This window comes from Lepidochelys olivacea (assembly GCF_965140295.1).
Source record: "Lepidochelys olivacea isolate rLepOli2 genome assembly, chromosome: 5".
Classification (NCBI taxonomy): Eukaryota; Metazoa; Chordata; order Testudines; family Cheloniidae; genus Lepidochelys; species Lepidochelys olivacea.
The window spans coordinates 135,858,909-135,881,079 of record NC_140415.1 but is presented as its reverse complement, the minus strand read 5'-3'; the positions used below and the strand labels follow the sequence as shown (position 1 = coordinate 135,881,079).

The following is a 22,171-nucleotide window of genomic DNA, read 5'->3' as shown; positions in this document are numbered from 1 at the left end:
CAGTAAGGGAGCTTGATAGTCAAGTAGAGAGAAAGTTGAGGAGGGCTCCGAAGGGTTTGAGTTTACTGTAATAATTGAAAAAGAGGCTGTAACGTGTAAAGGCAGGAGACTTGGACCCATTATCTTCTCTCATAAAAGACAGCAAATTTGATGGGTGGGGAAGGAATTCACTCATCACAAAGCAGAGATGGACAGCTGCTGCAGTTCTAGGCTCTCAAATGTAGGGGATTAAAACACTGAAGGAAACTGCAAATGTGGGCACAACTGGAGATTAGCATGGATTATGGAGAGGATAGCTGGATATTTTCAGGCAGTTTGGGGAAAACAGAACACTAGTTTAGGGTCACACGGTGACTCATTACTCTCCCGAAGAGGTTTCAAGTACCCACCCCTCTCTTAACACTGCTTCACTAGGTTACGAAGCAGAAGTGACTAAACTTGTAACTTTGTAAGTGTCCTGTGTGTAGTCGAAACACTATATCCTAGCTTCTATGATAAATTTTTATTCCTTGAAATGCTGCAGCCATGAGGAAGGAAATTGATTCCGTTCCGTCTCCTGCATCAACAGAATTGTTCGTCACATTCCCACAGGTGAGTCAGAAGGCTGCCCTCACTTGTGTGTATGAACAAGTAGTTTGGCAGGTTTGACTGTGGCTGGAATTGGAGCTGCAGAATATTGTATTGCTGGTGATGCAAAAGGAAGGAAGGAATGCATAGAATATGCAAAGTGAACAGCTTAAGTGGAAAAAAATTTTCCCTGGGAAACACTCAGCTAGAGATCAGCAAAAAATACACCTGCCATTTTTCATCAGACAGGTAGTGCCTGGAGCTTTAATTTTAAATATTTGCCTTTCTACAGAGTCCCTCTGAGAAGCTCAAGGAACATTACAAAAAAAAATCAAGTCTCTTATTCTGTACACTTAGGCTGAGTTACCCATGGTCACAAAGGAAATCCTGGGAGAAAAGTTGTGTAGAAAAATTTAAGTCTCTGGCCTCCCAAACTTTGTCCTAGACTGAAAAAGTGGGGTTTAGTTTTTAAACTAAGCTACTAAACAGCAAATGTATCATTGCACTGAACTTTTCCCCTTACCAGAGGGCATTAAAGAGGAATATGTTCCTGTGAAATATGTAGTTAAGCCAACGAGTGATTAATACACCATCTCTTACAGGAGAAAGAGCTGTGGAGCAAAACCACCACCTTTAGATTCACCTATGGAGGAGACAAGTACGTTTTCTCCAGGTTATTGCATGGTGGCTTGTTTACCGTCTTACCCCACAGCAAGCCTCTTGCCACTGCATTTATTATGCACCGAGAGCTACTGCAGCAATGGCTGAAACGTTTTTCCGCTTTGTGCTGAAAGCCATCCGAAGTGTAAGTACCCACCCGCAGCCAGCTTGTGTGATGAGGCTGCAGTGCCCCTGCTCACACCTGTGAGGTACACTGCTCGCTTCACTAGCATGGAATGTCTTTCCAGTGCTGTGGGGCAAGGAAATTTTCCCGAAGCGTATAGTTGTCAGACAACCATACAACACCCTTCTCCATTAACTGTAACGGAATTCCTCTATAACAGACAACTGAGTGGGCCTACAATTACTGGACCTCTACAAGGAGATAACAGCTCATCTTAAGTGATCACTCTCGTTACAGTGTGTATGGTAACACCCATTGTTTCATGGTCTCTGTGTATATAAATCTCCCCACTGTATTTTCCACTAAATGCATTCGATGAAGTGAGCTGTAGCTCACGAAAGCTTATGCTCAAATAAATTGGTTAGTCTGAGGTGCCACAAGTCCTCCTTTTCTTTTTGCGAATACAGACTAACACGGCTGCTACTCTGAAACCAGCCACTATTAGTAGATCTGCTAGATTTGTGAAAAAAACAAATCTGAAGACAACAGGGGGCAAGAACACCAAAAGAAGTTAGTCCAACAAAATATATTACCTCACCCACCTTGTGTCTAGGGTATTTTAAGTAGGTAGTTTGACTAAAATGTGCAACTTCATATTTCAATACACGTGACTTGAGTTGAATGCAGCCCTTTTAAGAAACTTTGTGCATTTCCCCCCTTCAGCCCCCAAAAGCAGCCTGAAAGTAGACTAACACAAAATAGTCTTAGGAGCCATTGAACAGTTTTGTAATTATATTGGAAAAGTTTTGCCTACCATAACTGGAACAATACAGAGTCTTTCAAGAATTAGATTAAGATTATGCACACAGAAAGATGAGAACTTTGATACAAATACTGGACTCTCAATTGGTCATCCACTCTTCTGGTTAATATTAAATTCCTTATACAGGGTCATATACCTTTCACCTTCACTCCCCAGTACTGAGTCTGTGGTACTTCCTCTAACTTAATGCATCAAGTTGGAGGTCAAACTTCACATCAGTAGGCAGAGACTACTTTAGGGATTTAGAATAGCAAGCTCAGCTGTTCTGCTTGCCTCACTCACAAATAAGGACTATGGGGTTAAAATTCTAGCTCTCCTTAATTAGGCACATTAGTGCTGTCCCACTGTTCACTAGTGCCTGACAAGTTGCCTGTGCTTATAATAGCAGGAAGCTTCACTTGTAATCCACTAGTGGGTCACAAAAGAATGAAGCGGGCAGGCAAAAGGATCTGTAAAAATCTCAAATCCAGCAGGCTGAGGGAGCTGGTGCATCTGCCGGAGTTTAAGTGGGCATATGAAGATGGACCACATCCTTGTCAGAGTGAGGTAATCAGTACAGCACTGTGCAGCTGCATTAGAGCAAGTCCTGATTTGATGAATAGCAGTACAAGTCCAAAACAGTCACAGGTTATGTTCTACAGTCTGATTAGAACAGAAACTTTCACTGATCTTAACATGAACTATAAATAAATACTTGGGTATACTTCATTAACAGGGCATAGAATCTAAAAGACCACCACACAATCTTAATCTAAGCCAGTGCATTTGCATACAATTAAAATACAAGAATTACAAGGCCTGAAATAAAGACAAGCTGCCAGGGGTAGCTGACTTCATTGGTCAACTTCAGCTGAGCTTGCACCCTGAACTTTACATAAATTGCAAAGTCAGTGTATGGTTTTCTAATATTTTATTCATTAACTTGTTTTAAAAAAAACACAACTATGGTTGAATATTAAAACAAAAACAATAGCAAGGAGCGAGTGAGCTGCTTGTAGGTCTTCACTCACTAATGCATACAAAACAAGCATCACAATGGTTATTCACTGGCCATTTTAAGATGTCTGACACTGAACACCACCTCTAGGATGATGCTCATCATCTTCATAGGCTTCTCCATTGTAGTGCTGTCTTCTTTCTTGAGAAGGGTCAAAGTCCACCAGCTCTACCTGATCCATTTCTTCAGTTTCTTCCACTTCCTTCCTTGCAGGTAGAAGTTTTTCCAATAGACAGAGCTTATCAGAAGAGAGGAAGCCACACTCTGGGAAGTTTACCTGAAAAAATCAGTAAGGATGGCCATTCATGAACAGTCTAACAGTTTTTTCTCCACCGCACAGTATTACTGCTTTGAGAGGCATGTGCTATCTTGCTCCTACAAGCATCAGCTTGTAGCAGAATCCTAGGGCTCTTTCGGTAGCTCTAGGCTCCCAAGTTTCCCCAAGGGATAAAACAAAAAAACAAGCTAGCAAGTAGAATGCATTTTTACTTTTGTCAAACCTCTCATACAATCTGGCTGCCTTCCATTATCAGGTTTTCCAGATCTCTCTATGCACTATGTTTTGCCTACAAGATGACTGTTCCAATAAAGTAGTTTCCAAAGAAAAAAGTGTCCACATTTAAGATCCTCTCCAAGCTATTTGAGGCAGTTATTTTTAAAATGTCAGTATTTCAGCTTATTCTAAGCAGCATAACCCTGTATATTGGATTAGTTTACACAGCCTTTGGCAGAACTGAAGGCAGAAACAAGCAAAGACTGAGTGCCTGTCTTCTTGTCCCCCTTAGAAATAGAAGTCAACTTTAACCTGACAGGTTTCCACCATGTTCAGTGCTGAGCCATGTTTAACTATACACAGCTGCCTGAACTCTTACCTTGAACTCCATGATCAGGCGCCCTTTTTCATACGGTCTGCGATAAATTGGCATACCCTCGTTCAGCACACATTTGATATCTCCATGCTTGACGATCTGACCTAAAGCAAAAACCCAGACACAGAAGACAAGCTGTTATAGTTGCTACATTTGTGTGATCTCCCCTCAACTCCCTTTCACACCATGTTTTCTGGGCTAACATTCATGAAACTATACTGATCCAGGCCCCCCTTCATAAAAGGCTGCTAAAAACCTGGTTGCCTGTAAATGGTAATGCCAACTCTCCTCTACCCAGAAGTGGTCTTAAAAGGCTATATAATGTGATTGGAGACACAAGGTGGGTGAAGTAACCTTCTATTGGACCAACTTCTGTTGGTGAGAGACAAGCTTTCAAGCCACACAGATCTCTTCTTCAGGTCAGGGAAAGGTACTCTGAGTGTCACAGCTAAATAGAAGATCAAACAGATAGCACATATTCTAAGGAATCATTCAAGGTGAAGTGGCCTGTTAACACCCCTGTAGTCATAGGGTAAAAAGAGTTAGTGAGTTACAGATTGTTGTAATAAGCTACAAATATAGTGTCTAACCAATCTGATTTTCAATGTCTAGCAGAGTTATGAATTTAAGCTCCCAAGCTCATCTTTTGAGGGTGTTGTGCAGGTGTCCTTTGTGGACGACTAATGGTCAGATAAAGTGATCGCTTTGTGAGAAGTGCTCACCCACAGATGACAGGGCGTTTGTGTCTATCATTTTACTGTGAGAGTTCATTTGAATGTAGTGATTGATTGGTTTCATCTACACAGGTGTCATCGGGGCAGTCGGTGCACTGAATGAGGTACTCCACATGTGATAGGCATGTGTAGGACCCCTCTATCTCGAAAGGGGTGCTGTGGGGGCTGTCATACATCTGTTCTGGTTGTGTCTGGTGTTGCTTTAAGTTGGTGTCTTGGTCTGTCGGGTGCTTGCTTCTGATGAGATTCTGTGACTTCCATGACCCCTGTGACACTTAGCCTTAGTCATGGGTGTTTTTGGTAAAAGTCATGGCTCATGACCTGTACGATATATCCCTGACTGAATCTTGGTGCTGGGGGGCAGAAGAGGAGCGGAGAGGCAGGGCCAGGGCACTGCAGTGCTCTGGGACAGCGGCATGCGGCCCGGGACCGCCACTGGTGCTGTGGTGATGGTAGGAGACCACCTCAGTGGTCCTGGGGTCAGGGACACTGGCTGCTGCAAAAGTCCCAGGAAATTACAGAATCCATGACAGACTCGCAGCCTTACCTACGACTACATGGGTAGTAACAGGCCACATCATCTTCCCTTAGGACATATTTAACTTAGTTTTAACATAAGTGGTTATGCTAAAAGTATCTGTTCAATTTTGTATTTAGCTGTGACACTGAGTATGTTTCCCAGACCTGAAGAGCTCTGTGAAGCTCAAAAGCTTGTCTTACCAAGAGAAGTTCATCCAATATAGTAATAGCTCACGCACCTTGTCTCTAATATCCCCGGGCCGACACAGCTACACCACCACTGCATACATATGCAATTGTGTGTTCATGCATCCTGAAAGAAGCCCTCTTATGCAGTGTGTTCTGACTGAACAGACACTATTCCATGAATTCTGAGCTCAAGAACTCCAGTTTTCACAGGAGTTGGGGCCTTCTTAAATTCCCCCCACATATCTAGTCAAGTTAAGTTACAAACAGCCGTGCATGAGAGAGAGTCTTATCTGTTGCTGAGTGGAGTGCAGTTAGTTATGAAAGTTACACCCTGATGTACAAGTCGCATCTTTCATTAGTTTGAGTTATTAATCCAATAACTCATCCACCAGGACATACTAGTTAAAACTTAATCTTTTCAAGGAGAGTGTTTTTACAGTATAAAAGACAGAGATTTACACTTTCTGGCCCAAGTTAATACTTTAAACCAATACTATTACTTGAAATGCTCTTTTAGTCCCTTTACTATGCAACTGGAGAACTCAAGGATAATGTTGCTAGCTGCACAAGCTTAACAGCAATACTTTTAAACACTTACCAGGATGAGACGTAATAATTATAGTTCTGTTATCCAGCGTTGCAATAGGTTTCTGAAAGCCACACAGTGCCTCAACCAGCTGTATGTCCATGGACATGAACAGGTCTTCACCTCGCCTACAGAACAGTTTACATTTGAATAAATACGTCACATGCAAGAGAGCTCTGAAGATTTTGGAAAAAATCTTTAACACTAGAACTGCCTAGTAGGTCTTTGCAGAAATTGGATTTTATTCCAGAAATTAGTCCACCCTTCCCTACCCACACAGATTAATTATAGGAAGATTATAAAGAAGCTGTATACCACTCAAGAGACTAACTTGGCTTTGGCCAGGACAAAAGACCCAATTAGCTCTACTCCCACATGAGTGACTAGATTGCATACACTCCTATTGTCTGCCCTATGCCAAATTTGGGGAAAGACAAGTATGCTACAACTGGCTAAACTGTTAAAGAGCCATGGAGGATTTCAACATGCTTACAGCAGTGTGGTGATGGTTCTCTTTAAATTAAAGGACCGCCACTGCTGCTCATTTTGTTCTACTTGCACTGATGGCTGGTGCTCAGGGGGAAAACCGCTACCTTACAGAAACGGCTTTTTTAGCTGTTTTGTCTGTAGATCCCACTTGGCGTGCATGCACCTCAGGCATGTGAGATCAGAATCTTTTGGCTAGCAGCGTCTGCTGGAGCCACACCTACACACCCTTTGTGCTTGAGCTCCCCCACCCAAGGGGGTAACAGGCATAGCAGCCCCAGCCACCTCAGCTCTCTGGCTAATCCAGAATCTCAAAGCAGAGATGGACTCTGAAGGAGCTGCGATGGAGGGTGGACATAAAATCCATATGGAGAATTCCTGAATCAGTTATTGTAAGATCAGTAAGTTCCAAGTCTGTCAGGGTGGATTCCGCTCAATCCCCAAATAAATAGAAAGCCACTGGCCCCCTCCATCCTCAGTTCCTTCTCGCTGGAAACTCCAACAGTGGGGAAGGAGAGCAGATTGTGGAATGGACATGAGCAACACATCTCGAAGAACACCAGTTACAGAAAAAAGTATGTCTTCTTCTAGTGATTGCTCATGTTCATTCAACTTAGGGGACTCCAAACAGTACCCATGGAGGTGGGTAAGGAGTTCATGGACATGTAGATTGCAACACAGCTGTGCCAAACCCCGTGTTGTCCCTGGCCTGCTGCATGATGACATGGGGGCTATGAAACCGTGTACTGAGGACCATGCCACGGCTTTACAGACGTCCTGGATTGGAACATGTGCCGGAGGCCAGCGAGGATGCCTGCGCTCTAGTCGAGTGGGCTCTGACAATTGGCGGCAGTGGGGCCCCCGCCAGCTTGTAACAAGCTTTTATGCAAGAGAATCTAGTTAAGATGAAGAGCCTCCTTGTGTCCACACAGAGGATTTCTATCAGCTGTAGAGATGAAAAGCTAAGTCGACCTACAGAAAGGTTTTGTCCGATCTAGGTAGAAAGCCAGGGCCCTTATGTTCAAAGCGCAGAGGCGCCTCTCTTCACTAGTCTCATAGGGCTTAGGGCAGAAGACCGGAAAGAAGATGTCCGGGCACATGTGGAAAGTGGACTCCTCCTTGGGAAGGAAAGCCGGATGGGGCTGGAGCTGGACCCTGTCCTTATAGAAGGCCGCTGGAAGGCAGTTACGAAGTCAGGGCTTGCAGCTTGGAGACTTGCCTCGCCAATGTCACTGCCACCAGAAAAGCTACCTTCCACGATAGGTGAGACAGGAAGCAGGAGGCCAAAGGCTAGGCCTGTGAGCCTGGACAGAACCAAGCTGAGATCCCGTTGTGGGACTGGACTTGAGGAAAAAGGTCTCGATACCTCTGAGGAACCTGGCCATCATGTCATGGGAAAACACAGTCTGCCCTGGACGGGTGGATGAAAGGCAGAGATCAACTGCACTGAAGAATGCGAAGGGGAGATGCCCCGTTTGGCCACCCAGTGGAAAAGTCTTGTCCACTTTCCAGAAAGGTCTGTCTAGTCCAGGGTTTTTTACTCCCCAGGAGGACCTGCTGGACCTCCTCTGAACAGGTCCATTCTTCAGGGGGTCATCAATGCAATATCCGTGCCATGAGATGGAGAGACGTAAGGTTGGGGTGCAAGAGGCGACCGCGGTCCTGTGACAATAGGTCTGGTCAGTCCAGCAGGGGCCACAGGGGACTGCTGCCAAGCTCAACAGCATGCTAAACCAATGCTGGGGCATCCACGCTGGGGTGATCATGATAACTTTGGCCCTGTCTCTCTTGACTTCTGCCAGGACCCTACTGACAAGTGGGATTGGGGGGAGCACGTACATCAGGCTTCCCACCCAGGACAGAAGAAAGGCATTGGAGAGGGAGCCCTTGCCCAGACCCCATCTGAAGCAGAAGTGGTAGCATTTCTTGCTTTGCTGGTGACGAACAGATCCATTTGGGGATATTCCCACCTCTGGAAGACCAAGCAGGCTACCTCATGGTGGAGCACCCACTCATGGTGAGAGGAGAAGTCCCAGCTTAGGTGATCCACTAATGTGTTCTTGATCCCCAGGAGGTGACATGCTTCTAGACTGATACTGTGGTTGATGCACAAGTCCCAAAGACTGAGTGCCTCTTGGCATAGGGCAGAGGATCAAGCTCCTCCCTGTCTGTTGATAGACAATCGAGGCTGTGTTGTCCATCAAGACTCAGACAGGTGAGGAAGGAAGACTGTGCATGCCCTGCAGACTGCCCTGAACTCTTAGATGTTTATGTGTAACGTCATCTCTACTGGGAACCACGTACCCTGGGTCTGGAGATTGTTGAGGTGCGCCCTGCAACCAAGATCCGAGGCATCCAAGAACTTGACTGAGTGGGGAGTGCTGTCAAAGGGGACTCCTTCCAGGACATTCCTGGGGTGAGGTGAGTATTGTTGCGGGAACGGTGACCACCTTTTCCAGGTGGCCTGGACTGGGAGTAGACAGTCAGCCATTGCTGCAGGGGTCACATCCAGAGCCTGGCATAGCACGCGCAACATATGTACATGCCACCATGTGACCTAGGAGGTACAGGCAAACCTGGACATGGAAACTTCCATGATGAGGTCTGCTAATGCCCTGAATGTCTCCAGCGACAGGAACGCCCCGGCACAGGTTGAGTTGAGCACCACTCCGATTAACTCTATCCTCTATACCCAAACGAATGTGGATTGTGTCATTCACCAACAGGCCGAGCCGACAGCACATGGCCAGCAGCACTGCGACGTCCCTTGGACCTGGGGTTGCCCTTGATGAGCAGTCATCAAGGTACAGGTAGATCTGGATTCCCCGATGTCTGAGGTAAGCCACCACCACTGATGTGCACTTGGTAAATACCCGTGATGCTGTCACTAGGCCAAAACAGAAGGACTGCAAACGGATAGTGGTCAGGACCTACTGTGAACCGGAAGCGTCTGTGTCCCTCAAAGATGGCGATATGGAAGTACGCATCATTCAGATCGAGGGCAGAGAACCAGTCTCCCAGATCCAGGGAGGGGTTGATGGAGGGCAGGAAGACCATGTGGAACTTCAGTTTCGCTAAATAATATGGAGATACACCATATTGAGGACCCATTGGTCTGATGTTATAGACGCCCACACAGGGAAGGAAGAAAGGCAGTTGGTAAACAGGGGAGGAAGGATCTGGGGAACAGCCTGGTAGGTTGCCCTTGGGTATACCCTCAAAATGGGCGCTTGCCAGTCTGCTTACTGCAGGTTGAGCCCATCTAGGATGTAGACAGGGTGGTAGCCAGGCTGCCTCTTTATGGATATTTTATGAGGAGGATCCTGGCTCGGGTGGCTCCCCTGGCTCCGAGGCTGCTGCGGCTTAAACCGCTTGCAGGAAGGGCCGGGGACATACAGGCCCAGTGTTTTCATGGTCCTGTGGGAATCTCTCAGGCCAGAGTTTATTGTGGGTCTGTTCTGCGAACAGGGCGTGCCTGTGGAAAAGGTGGTCTTGCACTGACTGCTGAGCCTCTGAGGAAAGACCAGAGAAGAGAAGCCCTGAACAATGAGATGACGGATGCCATGGTATGGGTGGCAGTGTCCACCATGTCCAACGCTGCCTGGAGTGTTGCTCTGGCCCCAGTTGAGCCCTCATATTAGAATCATAGCAGTCTAGGAGGGCCTGATGGTTGACCTGTGGATTGCTAATGGGCATGGGCCTTTTATAGCCGTCACAGGGCTTAAAGTCTCTAATGAATAAGGAAACTAACACTAGAGGGAAGCCACCCCCCATGTGAATGAGGTAAATGTGTTCCAACGAACGAGAAGCAACAGCGCTGGCTGTAGCGGAACCAGTTCCATGCACGGTCACTTGCGGCAAGAAGGAACTGAGGGTGGATGGGGCTGGTGGGCTCTATATGCTGCAGCATGTGCGCGCCACTCCAGGGGGCACCAGAGCTAGTCCCCTAGGGATACTGCGGAGGGAAAAAACTGGTGGCACCGGTGTGAGGATGCACAACTAAGTTGAGTGGGCATGAGCAATCACTTGAAGGAAAGGCGGGCTCTGGAAATGTCTACGTGTTCAGCCCCTTCCTCATTTGAGGACAGCAAGGAGTCTGACAGTTTGATTTAAGTGAAAATCAAACAGCATGCTGGTGAGGAACTTCAGGGATCTCAGCATCATCATACCCCTACGGAAAACAGCATGAGAGAGTCTGCCAACAGTGCTTGAATACTATTAACTCCTCTGTTAGGCAGGACAGCCAAGAAAAAGGCTGGTTTGAACGCAAGATGGTGGACAGAGCGGTTCAATGAAAGTTCAAAGGAGGTTCCATAAGAACTACATACAGGTCCCAAGGAAGAGACACAAATGAGTGGATGGGCCAGAACCAGTCACCATAAAAGCTTGTACTGGGGATGGCATGCTGAAATTGCAGCAAAACAAATTCTGATAGAATCAGTAATGAAGCCAGATGACCATGTCCTTCAATTCAAGCTAAAAAAATCTCAGGAATAGGGGCTTCTAAAGCATCAGTGCTGTGAAGTCCAGACAAACTTTTCTCCTTTGATCTGTAGAGGGCTTCCTGCTCTATGCAAGTATTTATTGGATCACTGTAAAGCAGTCCCTGTCTGTAGGGAGCCAATTTCCAAGCAGTCAGATGGGCCTAGATGGAGAATGTCCCCTAGTTTCCCAGAATAAGTCTGGCAGACTGGGGAGAGAAGTTGGTGGCTGTGTGGATGGATGCAGTCAGCCCACGGGTTGCTGTTTGGTCCAGCAAGAAGCTAGGATAATTACTCTGCTGGCAAGTCTGATGGATCTTCCTTCTGAGCCATGGCAATGGAGGAAAAAAAAGGAAAGGTAGAGAAGACCTTGAGACCAAGGAATGAGGAAGGCATCCTTATCACCAGCCCTGGAGCAGAACTTGTGGGCACTGTTGTACCTGTTTACAACAAACAGGTCTAGATCAGCGTTTCTCAACTTTTTGAGACCAAGGACTGGCTTGCCATCTTCCTAACCTTACTCTGTCACAAGGAGTTATCTGCTAGGCTTGAGAACAAGTCTCCAGTAACCATTAATGGCTGGCTGAGTCGTGCCTGGTGAAGAAATCTGTTCCACTGTTTGTTCCTGGTAGGTGACATGCCATGGAGCTAAGATGTGTGAAGGTCGAACCACCCTCACAGGACGATTGCTTCCTGACAATTTGGGGAGGAGGGACAAGTTGGCACCCCCACCTGTGGATATACATTGTAGAGGTGCTGTCTGTCAGATCTGTACAGTAGTTCCTTCCAGTAGCAGTACAAAAACTCTGCAGGGTAGTCCACTTGTATGGAATTACAGCACACTGAAATGGCTTGAGGATTTTTTCCCAAAATTACATGTATTGAACTTGCAGGTGGTTTAGATGGGCCTCTCCAACCTGCCATGGATGCATCTGTAATCAGTGTTCCAGTCTGAGGTAAGGTACAGATTACAGAATGGTACCCCTTGCACACCATCAAGGTCATCATCCAGTTTAGGGAAACTGGTACTCCTACTTGGACCATGAAGTGAGTGTCCATACACTGTTTGATGGGTTTGTAAACAGACCTTAACCAGCCTTGGGGAGAGTGGAGGGGAGGTCTGTCAAAAGTCATCATGTAAGTGCACTGTATGTTTGTGTAGTCATCTCAGGTCCAGCACAAGATGCATCCCTTGTTCTTTTGGGGATATAAGTACCAGTTCCCTCTGAACTCCTGAGCACTTATGTTGTAAGGATTCCACATCAACAATCCCTCAGTTTGTCATGCAAGGTGGGTCCCTTAAGAAGATCAGGGAACTAGGGAGGTGAGTGGCCAGGAGTGGAACTGGAGATTAAAGGAGATGTATGTTATCCACTGGTCTGTAGCAATCCCAGACCATGGGTGAGAAAAATGGGAAATGCAGGAACCAAAAATGGGGTAGACATAGGATGCTCTAGTTGGACTGATACATAGCTCTGAACCCAACTAAGAAGCCAGCTGCTGGGAAGGGAGGGAGCTATCTGAGGGAAAAGTGAGACTTTGAATAATCAGCACCATCTGGTGCCAACGGGAGAAAGTTCTGTCTGAACTAGCCTGGATACATGACGTTTTCTCCTGACAGCAGGCCCTGTGCTCCTTTAGGGTACATAAGTCATCCTTGCAGGAGCTAATAGCTTGTCATTCAATTAAAACATTGTTGATAGTTGTTTGGACTTCTCTAGAATCCCTGTGGATTGTAAACAGGATGCCCTTATTGTGGTGATGGCTGTAGTCATGGAATGGGCTGTTTTAATCTGAGAGATACATGGCTGAAGCCAGGCCCAAAAAACCCCAGAAAACAACTGTTTGCCTCTCCGGCAACTCCATAAAAAAAAAAGGTTTTGTTCAGATCAAACCAAATTCAAAAATTACAGGTTTTTTGGTGAGGTCAGAAGTCTTATGGGTAAACAGAACATGCTATTTGACCCCAAATCATTTGTTTCCGGGCACTTTTAGAGTATTTGATTGACAAAAAGGCTAGAAGAGGTAATGGTTGTGGTGCCCACCTTATAATTTAGCCCAGTGGTTGGGGCCCTGGAGTAGGGATTTAAACCCAGGTCTTTCCCCTACCCGTTCATAGAATCTCAGGGTTGGAAGGGACCTCATAAGGTCATCTAGTCCAACCCTCTGCTCAAAGCAGGAGCTATCCCCAACTAAATCATCCCTGCCAGGGCTTTGTCAAGTCTGACCTTAAAAACCTCTAAGGAAGGAGACTTCACCACACCACCTCCCTAGATAACGCATTCCAGTGCTTCACCACCCTTCTAGTGAAAAAGTTTTTCCTAATATCCAACCTAAACTTCCACCACTGCAACTTGAGACCATTACTCCTTGTTTTGTCTTCTAGTACCCTTGAGAACAGTCTAGGTTCATCCTCTTTGGAACCCCCTTTCAGGCAGTTGAAAGCAGCTACCAAATACTCCCTCATTCTTCTCTTCTGCAGACTAAACAATCCCAGTTCCCTTCAAGGTGAGTGACCCAACCACCAAGCTATAGGGCATTCTATGGGGCTCTCACCATCTCCTATTGAATCTATTCTACCTTATAGAAAATGGAACAGTAACAGGACGAGAGAAAGTGACTATAGCCTGGTGGTTAGGGCACTCACCTGGGATGGTGAGGCCCAACTTCAAGTCCCTGCTCCAGAGAGAGGATTCAAACCAAGCTGAGTGCCCTGACCATTGGGACAAAGGGAATCATCAATATCTACGTGACTGTAACCTCAGAGTTTTGGTGAAGCTACCTGGCAAATTTGCATCAGATTTGCCAATACTGTCAAGTTGACTGGAACTACATATTTGCAGCAAATAAATTCTTCATCTAAAAAGTTTCACCCAGCTCTACCCAGAGGTGCTTGGAACAGGGTTCAGCTACTAATAGTTTCCTAAATGATGGATCTCAGATTTCTGTGGGAGCTTGTCAAGGATGACACTTCTCTGCCAGGTTGAACAGTCATTTATGGCTTGACTAGTGGCCATCTGCAGTTGAAGCGATACTGAGTAGGTCTTTTTGATTAAAAGATCTCTTGGAGGGGTGTTATTAGGGATGGCTTTAGGCGGTCCTAGCCTGGATTTCTCTTGTGCTGCAGATACCACTAGCAAGCCAGAAGCTGGATACAGACAAAATATTCAAGTTGCTCGAGGGACTTGGTCTCTTGTCTGTTTCAGCACTGAAGGTATAGCAGCAGGAGTCTGCCACAGGTTTAGCAGGGTCTAGATCACCTTCATTTGACACTGCCAATGTGCCTGGAAGGTATAACATCCTCCATTCTAATTATGTGCTTCTTCTTGCACTACAGATAATTGTGTCCAGAGTGTCTGCAATCCTTCCCAGCAACTCCTGGAAGGGTTTGAAGTGGTCAGATGGCATTGGAGCAAGTAACTCTGTAAAACTAACATGTAATTCAGTGAAAAGGAAGATGGATTCTTAGGAGTAGTCAGCTGAGAGGGATTGAAAGGATTCTCCTTTCTATCCTTCCTCCTGAGCCTTGGCCTCCACTTTTTCTTGCAGTACCTTGAGAGATCTACTTGGTGATCAAACACAGCACCTAGCGGGAAAGGGGTCATTTGCAAGAGGAGCAAAAGCAGCTCCAACAGTGTCCAGATGGGCCCCCAGAATGTCCAATGAGGCAAGGGTGGGAAGCTGAAGGGATTAGATTGAGGAGACCCTGATGCCCAAGGTGATGTCTGCTAAGGGATGTCAACATGCTCTGGGGGATTTAGGAGCCTGAGTTAACCCCTGAAGTTGGCTGGCATGATTGAGGGTGAGCTGTAAATTGTCCTACATCATGAAAACCTGGATGGAGGGGGATGTCTGGTGAAGGATCTGATTCTGCAGAGTGTGTAGGAGAATATGAACAGCAAATCTGTTCTAGGGGTTAGTGCTGACCTCAGTGGTAGGATAGGTGAATACTGTACCAAAAAAGATTAATTTTTGGTGGCATTCGTACTGGGGTTGGTGCCAGGGGTGAAATGTCAATAGTAAGAAGTCTGCCAGTAGCATAAGAACCCTGGAAACAGTACCAGACCAAACATGAGGGAGTCTGACCCACTGAGAATTCTGCAAGTGCCAGAGTGGACTTTGCAACACCCTGTGGAACTGAGTAACGTAAAGAACCCTGGACAGGCTAGGAAGCTGATCAACAGGCTTTGTGCTCAGTTTAGAATAATACAGCACTGAGTTGCCCTTACAGCACTGCTCAACTCTGCCCTGCCTGGATGCATCGGAGGCAGTAGAAAACCCCTGAACTAATATAGTGTTAGTATTTACAAAATTGATTTAAAAAGATATTACAGGGTACCAGGCAGACACCACTGAGTTTCATCTCCCTGCCACGGGTAAGAGCAACCAAAAGGCGGTTGGGGCTGCTCTGCCTAATATGCCCTCAGGAGGGGGGGCAGAGAGACAGGCAGTACATCAGCATTGTCTGAGGTAGTGCCTGTCAGAAGATTCTAATCTTGGAAGTTTGATGAGCATGGGCACCATAAGCAGGATCCACATGGAGAAAGACAGACCTGAAGTTTTAAGTTTCATCTTTCTTGAAACCAGGCTTGGTTGTCTAACAGCTATGGCTGAGCAAAGTAGCAGCTTGAAAATACAGGTAATGGAGTAGATTTGATAACATCTTGCAATAATCACTGCAGATATTCACAGCAAGTCAGCATGAAGGCATGTGCTGAACATTCAGGAAAACTCATGATTCTGACCTCGATTTTTGTAATATCCTACTCCCAACTACCCACTCTTTGGTTTGTCTAGAAGCCATTTGGAGAGATCTTACATCTGCAAAGCAACAAGTGCAATGCCAGCTATAAGACTAATTGAACAGGTATCTCTGCAAATATTCAGAGACTCGGTAGTGGTGCTGAAACTTTTCCTGTCATGTGCCCCACCCCCTGTAATAGAATCTGTCTGTGTCCCCCTTTACTGCACAGTTGGCTCAGCAGCAGCCAGGGCCACACTGCATGCTCCCCCACCCCCCAGTGTTCCTCCACACTTTGGGGACCACTGCTCTAAAAGAATAAGCCAAGCGTTCATCCAACTCTATAAACCAGCTTAGAGCAATTGAAATCTAGCTGGATAGCACTGGTTGAGTTTAGATGTATGAAGTTTCTGGACAACACAGAAACATCTCAAGCTTGTGAGTGTAGGTCTTTCAGCTAGATCTTTACCTTGTAAATGTAGAATGGTCTTTTTGATCCAAGACAATAATGATGTCTCCTGGCTCTAGTCCTGGTTCTTGGTCCCCTTCCCCATGGAATGTTATCTTCTGACCATCCTTCATTCCTATTGCAAAGGCACATGTAATTAGAATTGAAATAGCTACAGTACAAAAATAGTATCACTTTAGCAGGCTGTAACTTGTGCTACAAAAAACAGTTGGAATTGGTAGGTTCTGATATTGCATCTACTTCCCCCTGTCCCCCTCAAAGCACTACACATGACTAACCAGCTACATTTCCAGAGCCCTGCATGAAGGCAATCTAGGCTATGGCAGCATATTGAACTGCTGGGCCCTCTCAGCTAGTTGTCAAGCAGCCCAATTCTAGTCAGGATTGCCACCTATAAAGGTCATTCCTTGATGAAAGCAGAAGAATAGCTGAGATGACTACTTACCACCATCACAGTCCCAAGTGGTTTGCTTAAAGCCTCCTTGTATTTCCACCTACTGGCTGTTTTGTACATAGCTGCTGCAGAGCTACTGGGGTTAAGCATGATTTTGAAGCTGCAAGTATGTAAATAGGAAATCCTCTTCATAAGACCTCCAGTTCTCTCACATCAAAAAGCTACTACTACACAACCAGGCAGGTCTTTCCTTTTGGGGCTAACACCTGGCTTCTTCTGATTTAGTTATCCAAGTCTCCTCATTTCAAGACTGGTGGAATAGTCTCTTGATCACAGAGCACCCACGGGGGAGGGGGTGAAAATATATATATATATATAGTAGAAAGAAAAGGAGTACTTGTGGCACCTTAGAGACTAACCAATTTATTTGGTGCCACAAGTACTCTTTTTCTTTTTGCGAATACAGACCAACACGGCTGCTACTCTGAAACCTATATATAGTAGGTGCTCAGCACTCACCAGCTGCCAGATCACCTCCCTCCCACCCACCATGCTTCAGCTTTTGACAACAAGGAGCACTGGAGGAAGGGGGAGGAGCGGGCAGAACAGGGTGGGAATAGGTGGGGGAATAGGAGTGGTGGGGGCAGGGCCTGAGCACCTCCACCAAACCCCCAGAGAAACCATGCTTTTGGTATCTGCTTGTCCAGCTGCTAGGTCAATGGGAAGGAGCAGGATATAAGTAAACAAGTAGTCTTTGAAGTGTCTACAAAACAGTGCATGGAGATGTATATGCCTGAAAAAAGCTCTGTGTAAACGTGAAAGCCTGTCTCACCCTCTCAGAAGTTGGTCCATTAAGATATAACCTCACCTACCTTGTCTCAGTGCATGGACCGTCAGTCTAGAAACAATAGTCAAGCACAGAAAAGAATTGTAATCAAGTGCAAGGAAGTGGAATCCTACAGTAATTTAAGCATGTGTTTTAGGACTTCATACTAGATTACTAACACCCAGCTGAGTAGACAGCAAACAGCCAAATTGTAAAGCTATGGCAACAGTGTAGAGATTAAGGATAGTATTGTCAAAAGGCGTTCAACTCCCTTAGGCACTAAGGAAAAGCACTCTGCACCCTGGAGGCCTGCATACTTCAACCATGTTAATCAGGACATATTTAGGTCTGAATCATTCAAGATGAAGATACTAGATCCTGGAAGTGTTGCATGTACCTTACTGCCAACTTCTGCTCTCCTCCTCCCCACCCGTAACTGTGGCTTCAGTATTCTCCCTCCTTTAAAATTCTAGGCATATTACAGAGACTTCAAGTGTAGATGTAGAATGAAATTACTGGGAGGGTCAGGCACTTCAGCCAGTTGGGGTGTGCTGCATGCTTGTCAAGCTGTTAACATCTGACTGCCCAAATTCTTCCACAGCCAGTACTGATCAGCTTTTGACAAGGCCTATTCAGCAATAGAAGCTTCTTGCATCTGCTGCACAATATGGCCTTTCCCCATCCCCTACCTCTGAAGAGAGTTGTTTGTAGTGAACTCTGCTGGTTGGCTTGAGCAATATCTGGCAAAGTTAATGTAGGTCAGTAGCACCTGGAGCAAGACTGTTAGGATGGCTTAATAGATTGAGTTCTAAGCATTACAGACTTAGAATTGTTTTTACACCACAACTTTAGCAGATCTGTTCTTACCGAGATACAGCAGAATGACCAGGATTTGTGCAAACCTCAAGACTAGTGGAAACATTATACTCCTGGGGGAATTCTGCACCACCCCCACAAATTTATTTGCTTCCCCACAGAAGTGACAAGGAAGCAAACAGAAGCTGCAAAAATGAACACATGCCAGTGGGGCTTCTGGTGTCTGGAGCAGCCAGTAGAGAGGTAAGTCTACATGGGGGGCATAGGGCTGGGGATGCTCATGGCGCACTTTGGGGAGGCATACAGGGTCATGTGCCACTGTCCCCTGCCCCCATTTCTGCATGCACACAGAGCTGCCCAGGTGAAAAAGAGGGTTCCACAAAGGCTAGCTGACTCTGCAGCTGGACACTGCCTCTGGGTCCTAGCGCCAGTCAAGCCCCCCTTCTCTGTGCTGGGAGCCATCCTGTTTCTGTACAATGGTGAATGCCTGCAGCAGGGCACAGGTGGGAGAAAAAGGTAACGAGGGGAGGGGAAACGGAAGAAGCAGCCTTACATGCAGTATCCCCCTGGCAGCAGCAGCCCCCTTCCCCACTTTCACCTGGACCCCCTTGCAGAGCCCCATTGCCTGTGCAGCGCCAACAAGCCTATGTGAATCCAGATCCCCCACTGAGTCGCCAGCACTAAAACTGCTCCATGCTAAACCCTCCAAATATTGATCCTGCTGGGCTGAGCCTGCCTGCCTAGACCTGGCGCAGAGAGGCAGGGCCCCAGGGTGTTCCTAGGGCAGGCCCAGCTCTTGCACTGTGTCAGGGTCAAGTGCAGCCTCACTGCTGAGTCCCTGTCTGGGAGGGGGAAGGAAAGGAGAGAAAATGGGGACTGCAGGACGATCTCCCACCTCCATGCAGCCAGGCGGCTGTGTTCCCCACTGCCATGCTGGAGCCTCCGTATTTTTTTATTGAGGATTTTAAAATATTGTCCACAGAATTCCTGAAGGGGTAATACTAAAGCAACTTAACTCATCACCAAGCGTTCCACTTGCTTGATTTTAACCAGTGTCAGTAATTAGTCAGCATTCTGGTATATTAGTCTGCTTGTCAGTTTCTCTTCACCATGAATCAATCCAGTTTGCATATCCAGTAACCAATATGCAACTAACATGGCACTAGGTGTAGTCAAGTTAATGCTTACTAAAGAAGTGAGCAGTAATTTCCACCATTAGCCATCAAGCTGTGCGTATCTGAAGCCAAGTCTACCCTTTAGAGCTCTGCGCAGGTTTTATCATTTAATAGTAAGCTATATGCGCTACTATTGCTACACATTTTAACATGGAGGTAACACTGCCACTGGGTAAAAGCTCTTTTTCAATTACTGAAATTTGTATCATGCAAATCCAAGGTTAATACAAATCTATTTAGAGCAGGGGTTCCCAGACTTTTGTACTGGTAACCCCTTTCACATACCAAGCCTCTGAGTACAACCCCTCCCCATACATTAAAAACACTTGATATAGTTAACACCATTAAAATGCTGGAGGCAAAGCGGGGGGGGGGGGGGTGGCTGACAGCTCGCAAACCCCCATGTAATAACCTCGTGACCCCCTGCGGGGCCCCGACCCCCAGTTTGAGTACCCGTGATCAAGATATTACAAAAATCAGCCAAATTCTCCTTGAAGACATTACCTTTATCAATATGAACTTCTAGAATCTTCTTCTCTCGAACAATCTTCCTTCCAATGCAGCTTTTACACCTGTCCTTAGGACTGATACGCTCCCCATGTCCCTGGCATTCCATGCACACAGACTGGATTTGCTGAACCATTCCTGGTCCTATCTGGTGAATTCGTATTTGCATGCCTGTACCTCTGCAATTGGGACAGCATTCTACTGCACCTTTCTTACCACCTCGGCCTGATGACAAGACAGCAAAGTCTAATTAGAATTGATTGTGTTTTCTCGCTAAAAAAGGAACTTAAAACTAGAAGTACGTTTACAATTTACCTAGAAATAGAGTTAAGTTCATCTAAATCCAGGGTTTCTTTTAACCTGAATGAACTTTTAATTCCAATATGCAGTTATCTGAAAAACATTTAGATTATAAAAATCCAACAGTGAACATTAACATACCTTCACATTTGTCACAGATCACATTCTTCTGCAGAGCCAGTTTTCTTGTTGCACCATTATATAAGTCTTCCAAAGTTACTGACAACTGATGAACAACATTTTTACCTGTAAAGAGTAAAAAGGTTTTACCTGACATGTCATTCGCTTGGAACCAGATACTGTTTCTAATAATCTTAGACACTGTTGCACAGCATTGACAACGCTGTTTAGTTTGTAAATGTTTTACAGAAGTGAGCGTCCGTAATCTTACGCCATACTCTGAACAGTTACATATTCTACAGGAAACACTTCCACAGTAAAGGGTCACTTTAGGTAGTATCACAGAAACAGACAAATTACCTCTCCTCTCTCTCTGCATTCTTCCGCCTCCTCCAAAGAACATATCAAAAATATCCATGGGTGACCCGAAACCACTGCCTGCACCACCCTCTTTAATAGCCTGTTCGCCACCTTTGTCGTACAAGTCCCTCTTCTTGGGATCGGAGAGTACCTCATAGGCTTGGGAAATCTGCTTGAACTGGAGGAGACAGGTCGGAAGGCGCGTTAACACGGCGACTCGCCAGCAGCCACCCGACACGAGCCCTGGGACCCCCCCCGGAGAGTTACCCCCCCCGGGAGAGTCCCCCCCCCCCCCCCCGCGCCACTTGCCTTCTCGCCCTCGTTGGGGTTCTTGTCGGGGTGGTATTTCAGCGCCAGCTTGCGGTAGGCCTTCTTCAGCTCCTCCTGCGACGCGCCGGGCTTCACCCCCAGCACGTCGTAGTACGTGGTCTCCTTCACCATGGCGGGCGGCCTGCGGGAACCGAGCGTGAGCCCCCGGCACGCGGGCCCGGGGGGTGCGGGGCGCCGGGGGGGAGGGGAGGGGAGCGGCCCGGGAGGTGCGGGGCGCCGGGGGGGAGGGGAGGGGAGCGGCCCGGGAGGTGCGGGGCGCCGGGGGGGAGGGGAGGGGAGCGGCCCGGGAGGTGCGGGGCGCCGGGGGGGAGGGGAGGGGAGCGGCCCGGGAGGTGCGGGGCGCCGGGGGGGAGGGGAGGGGAGCGGCCCGGGAGGTGCGGGGCGCCGGGGGGGAGGGGAGGGGAGCGGCCCGGGAGGTGCGGGGCGCCGGGGGGGAGGGGAGGGGAGCGGCCCGGGAGGTGCGGGGCGCCGGGGGGGAGGGGAGGGGAGCGGCCCGGGAGGTGCGGGGCGCCGGGGGGGAGGGGAGGGGAGCGGCCCGGGAGGTGCGGGGCGCCGGGGGGGAGGGGAGGGGAGCGGCCCGGGAGGTGCGGGGCGCCGGGGGGGAGGGGAGGGGAGCGGCCCGGGAGGTGCGGGGCGCCGGGGGGGAGGGGAGGGGAGCGGCCCGGGAGGTGCGGGGCGCCGGGGGGGAGCGGCAGGGGCCGGGGGCGGTGGGGCCCGGGGAGGTGCGGGGCGCCGGCCCGGGGGGAGGGGAGCGCCGGGAGGTGCGGGGCGCCGGGAGGAGCGGCAGGGACCGGGGGGAGGGGAGGTGCGGGGCGCCGGGAGGTGCGGGGCGCCGGGCCGGGGGGAGCGGCGGGGGCCCGGGAGGTGCGGGGCGCCGGGATGGGAGCGGCGGCGGGGAGGGGGAGGGGGGCGTGCGGTGCAGCTGCCACTCACCGGCGGCGGCGGGGGCTGGGCGGGCTCCGGTCTCGGCTGCGCTCGCCGCGCCTGGCTGTTCTAGAAAGTTCTTTCCAAGCCGGTCTCTGCCGCAACGCATCCGGGGAGTTTTGTCGCTGGCGAAGCCTCGCCCCGGAAGTCCCGCCCCCTCGGTTGCCAGGACGA

The 22,171-nt window shown here is 47.9% G+C and overlaps 2 protein-coding genes across 2 annotated transcripts in view; one reads left to right on the top strand and one right to left on the bottom strand.

Moving 5' to 3' along the window:
* Positions 1 to 2,125: 2,125 nt before the first annotated feature.
* Positions 2,126 to 22,154, bottom strand: DNAJA1 (DnaJ heat shock protein family (Hsp40) member A1). The gene is made up of 9 exons (XM_084628296.1): positions 22,007 to 22,154; positions 21,053 to 21,194; positions 20,744 to 20,921; positions 20,405 to 20,509; positions 19,961 to 20,188; positions 16,246 to 16,360; positions 6,081 to 6,196; positions 4,044 to 4,144; positions 2,126 to 3,448 (listed from the first exon to the last, which is right to left on the bottom strand). The coding sequence occupies exons 2-9, from the start codon at positions 21,182 to 21,184 to the stop codon at positions 3,230 to 3,232; spliced, it is 1,194 nt and encodes a 397-aa protein (XP_084484422.1). The 5' UTR covers positions 21,185 to 21,194; positions 22,007 to 22,154; the 3' UTR covers positions 2,126 to 3,229.
* Positions 21,166 to 22,171, top strand: part of APTX (aprataxin) — a 40,316-nt gene continuing 39,310 nt past the window's right edge. Inside the window, exon 1 of the mRNA XM_084628299.1 lies at positions 21,166 to 21,237. The gene's annotated coding sequence lies outside the window, so the exon portion shown is untranslated. The remainder of the gene's footprint in view (positions 21,238 to 22,171) is intronic.

Excerpts from the sequence above, each read along its gene's own strand:
- DNAJA1 (XM_084628296.1), bottom strand. The coding sequence starts at position 21,184 with ATGGTGAAGGAGACCACGTACTACGACGTGCTGGGGGTGAAGCCCGGC. Across the intron at positions 6,197-16,245 it reads GACCATTCTACATTTACAAG|GCGAGGTGAAGACCTGTTCA; the intron begins GTAAAGATCTAG and ends ACTGTTCTGTAG. Across the intron at positions 4,145-6,080 it reads AATTATTACGTCTCATCCTG|GTCAGATCGTCAAGCATGGA; the intron begins GTAAGTGTTTAA and ends TTTTTGCTTTAG.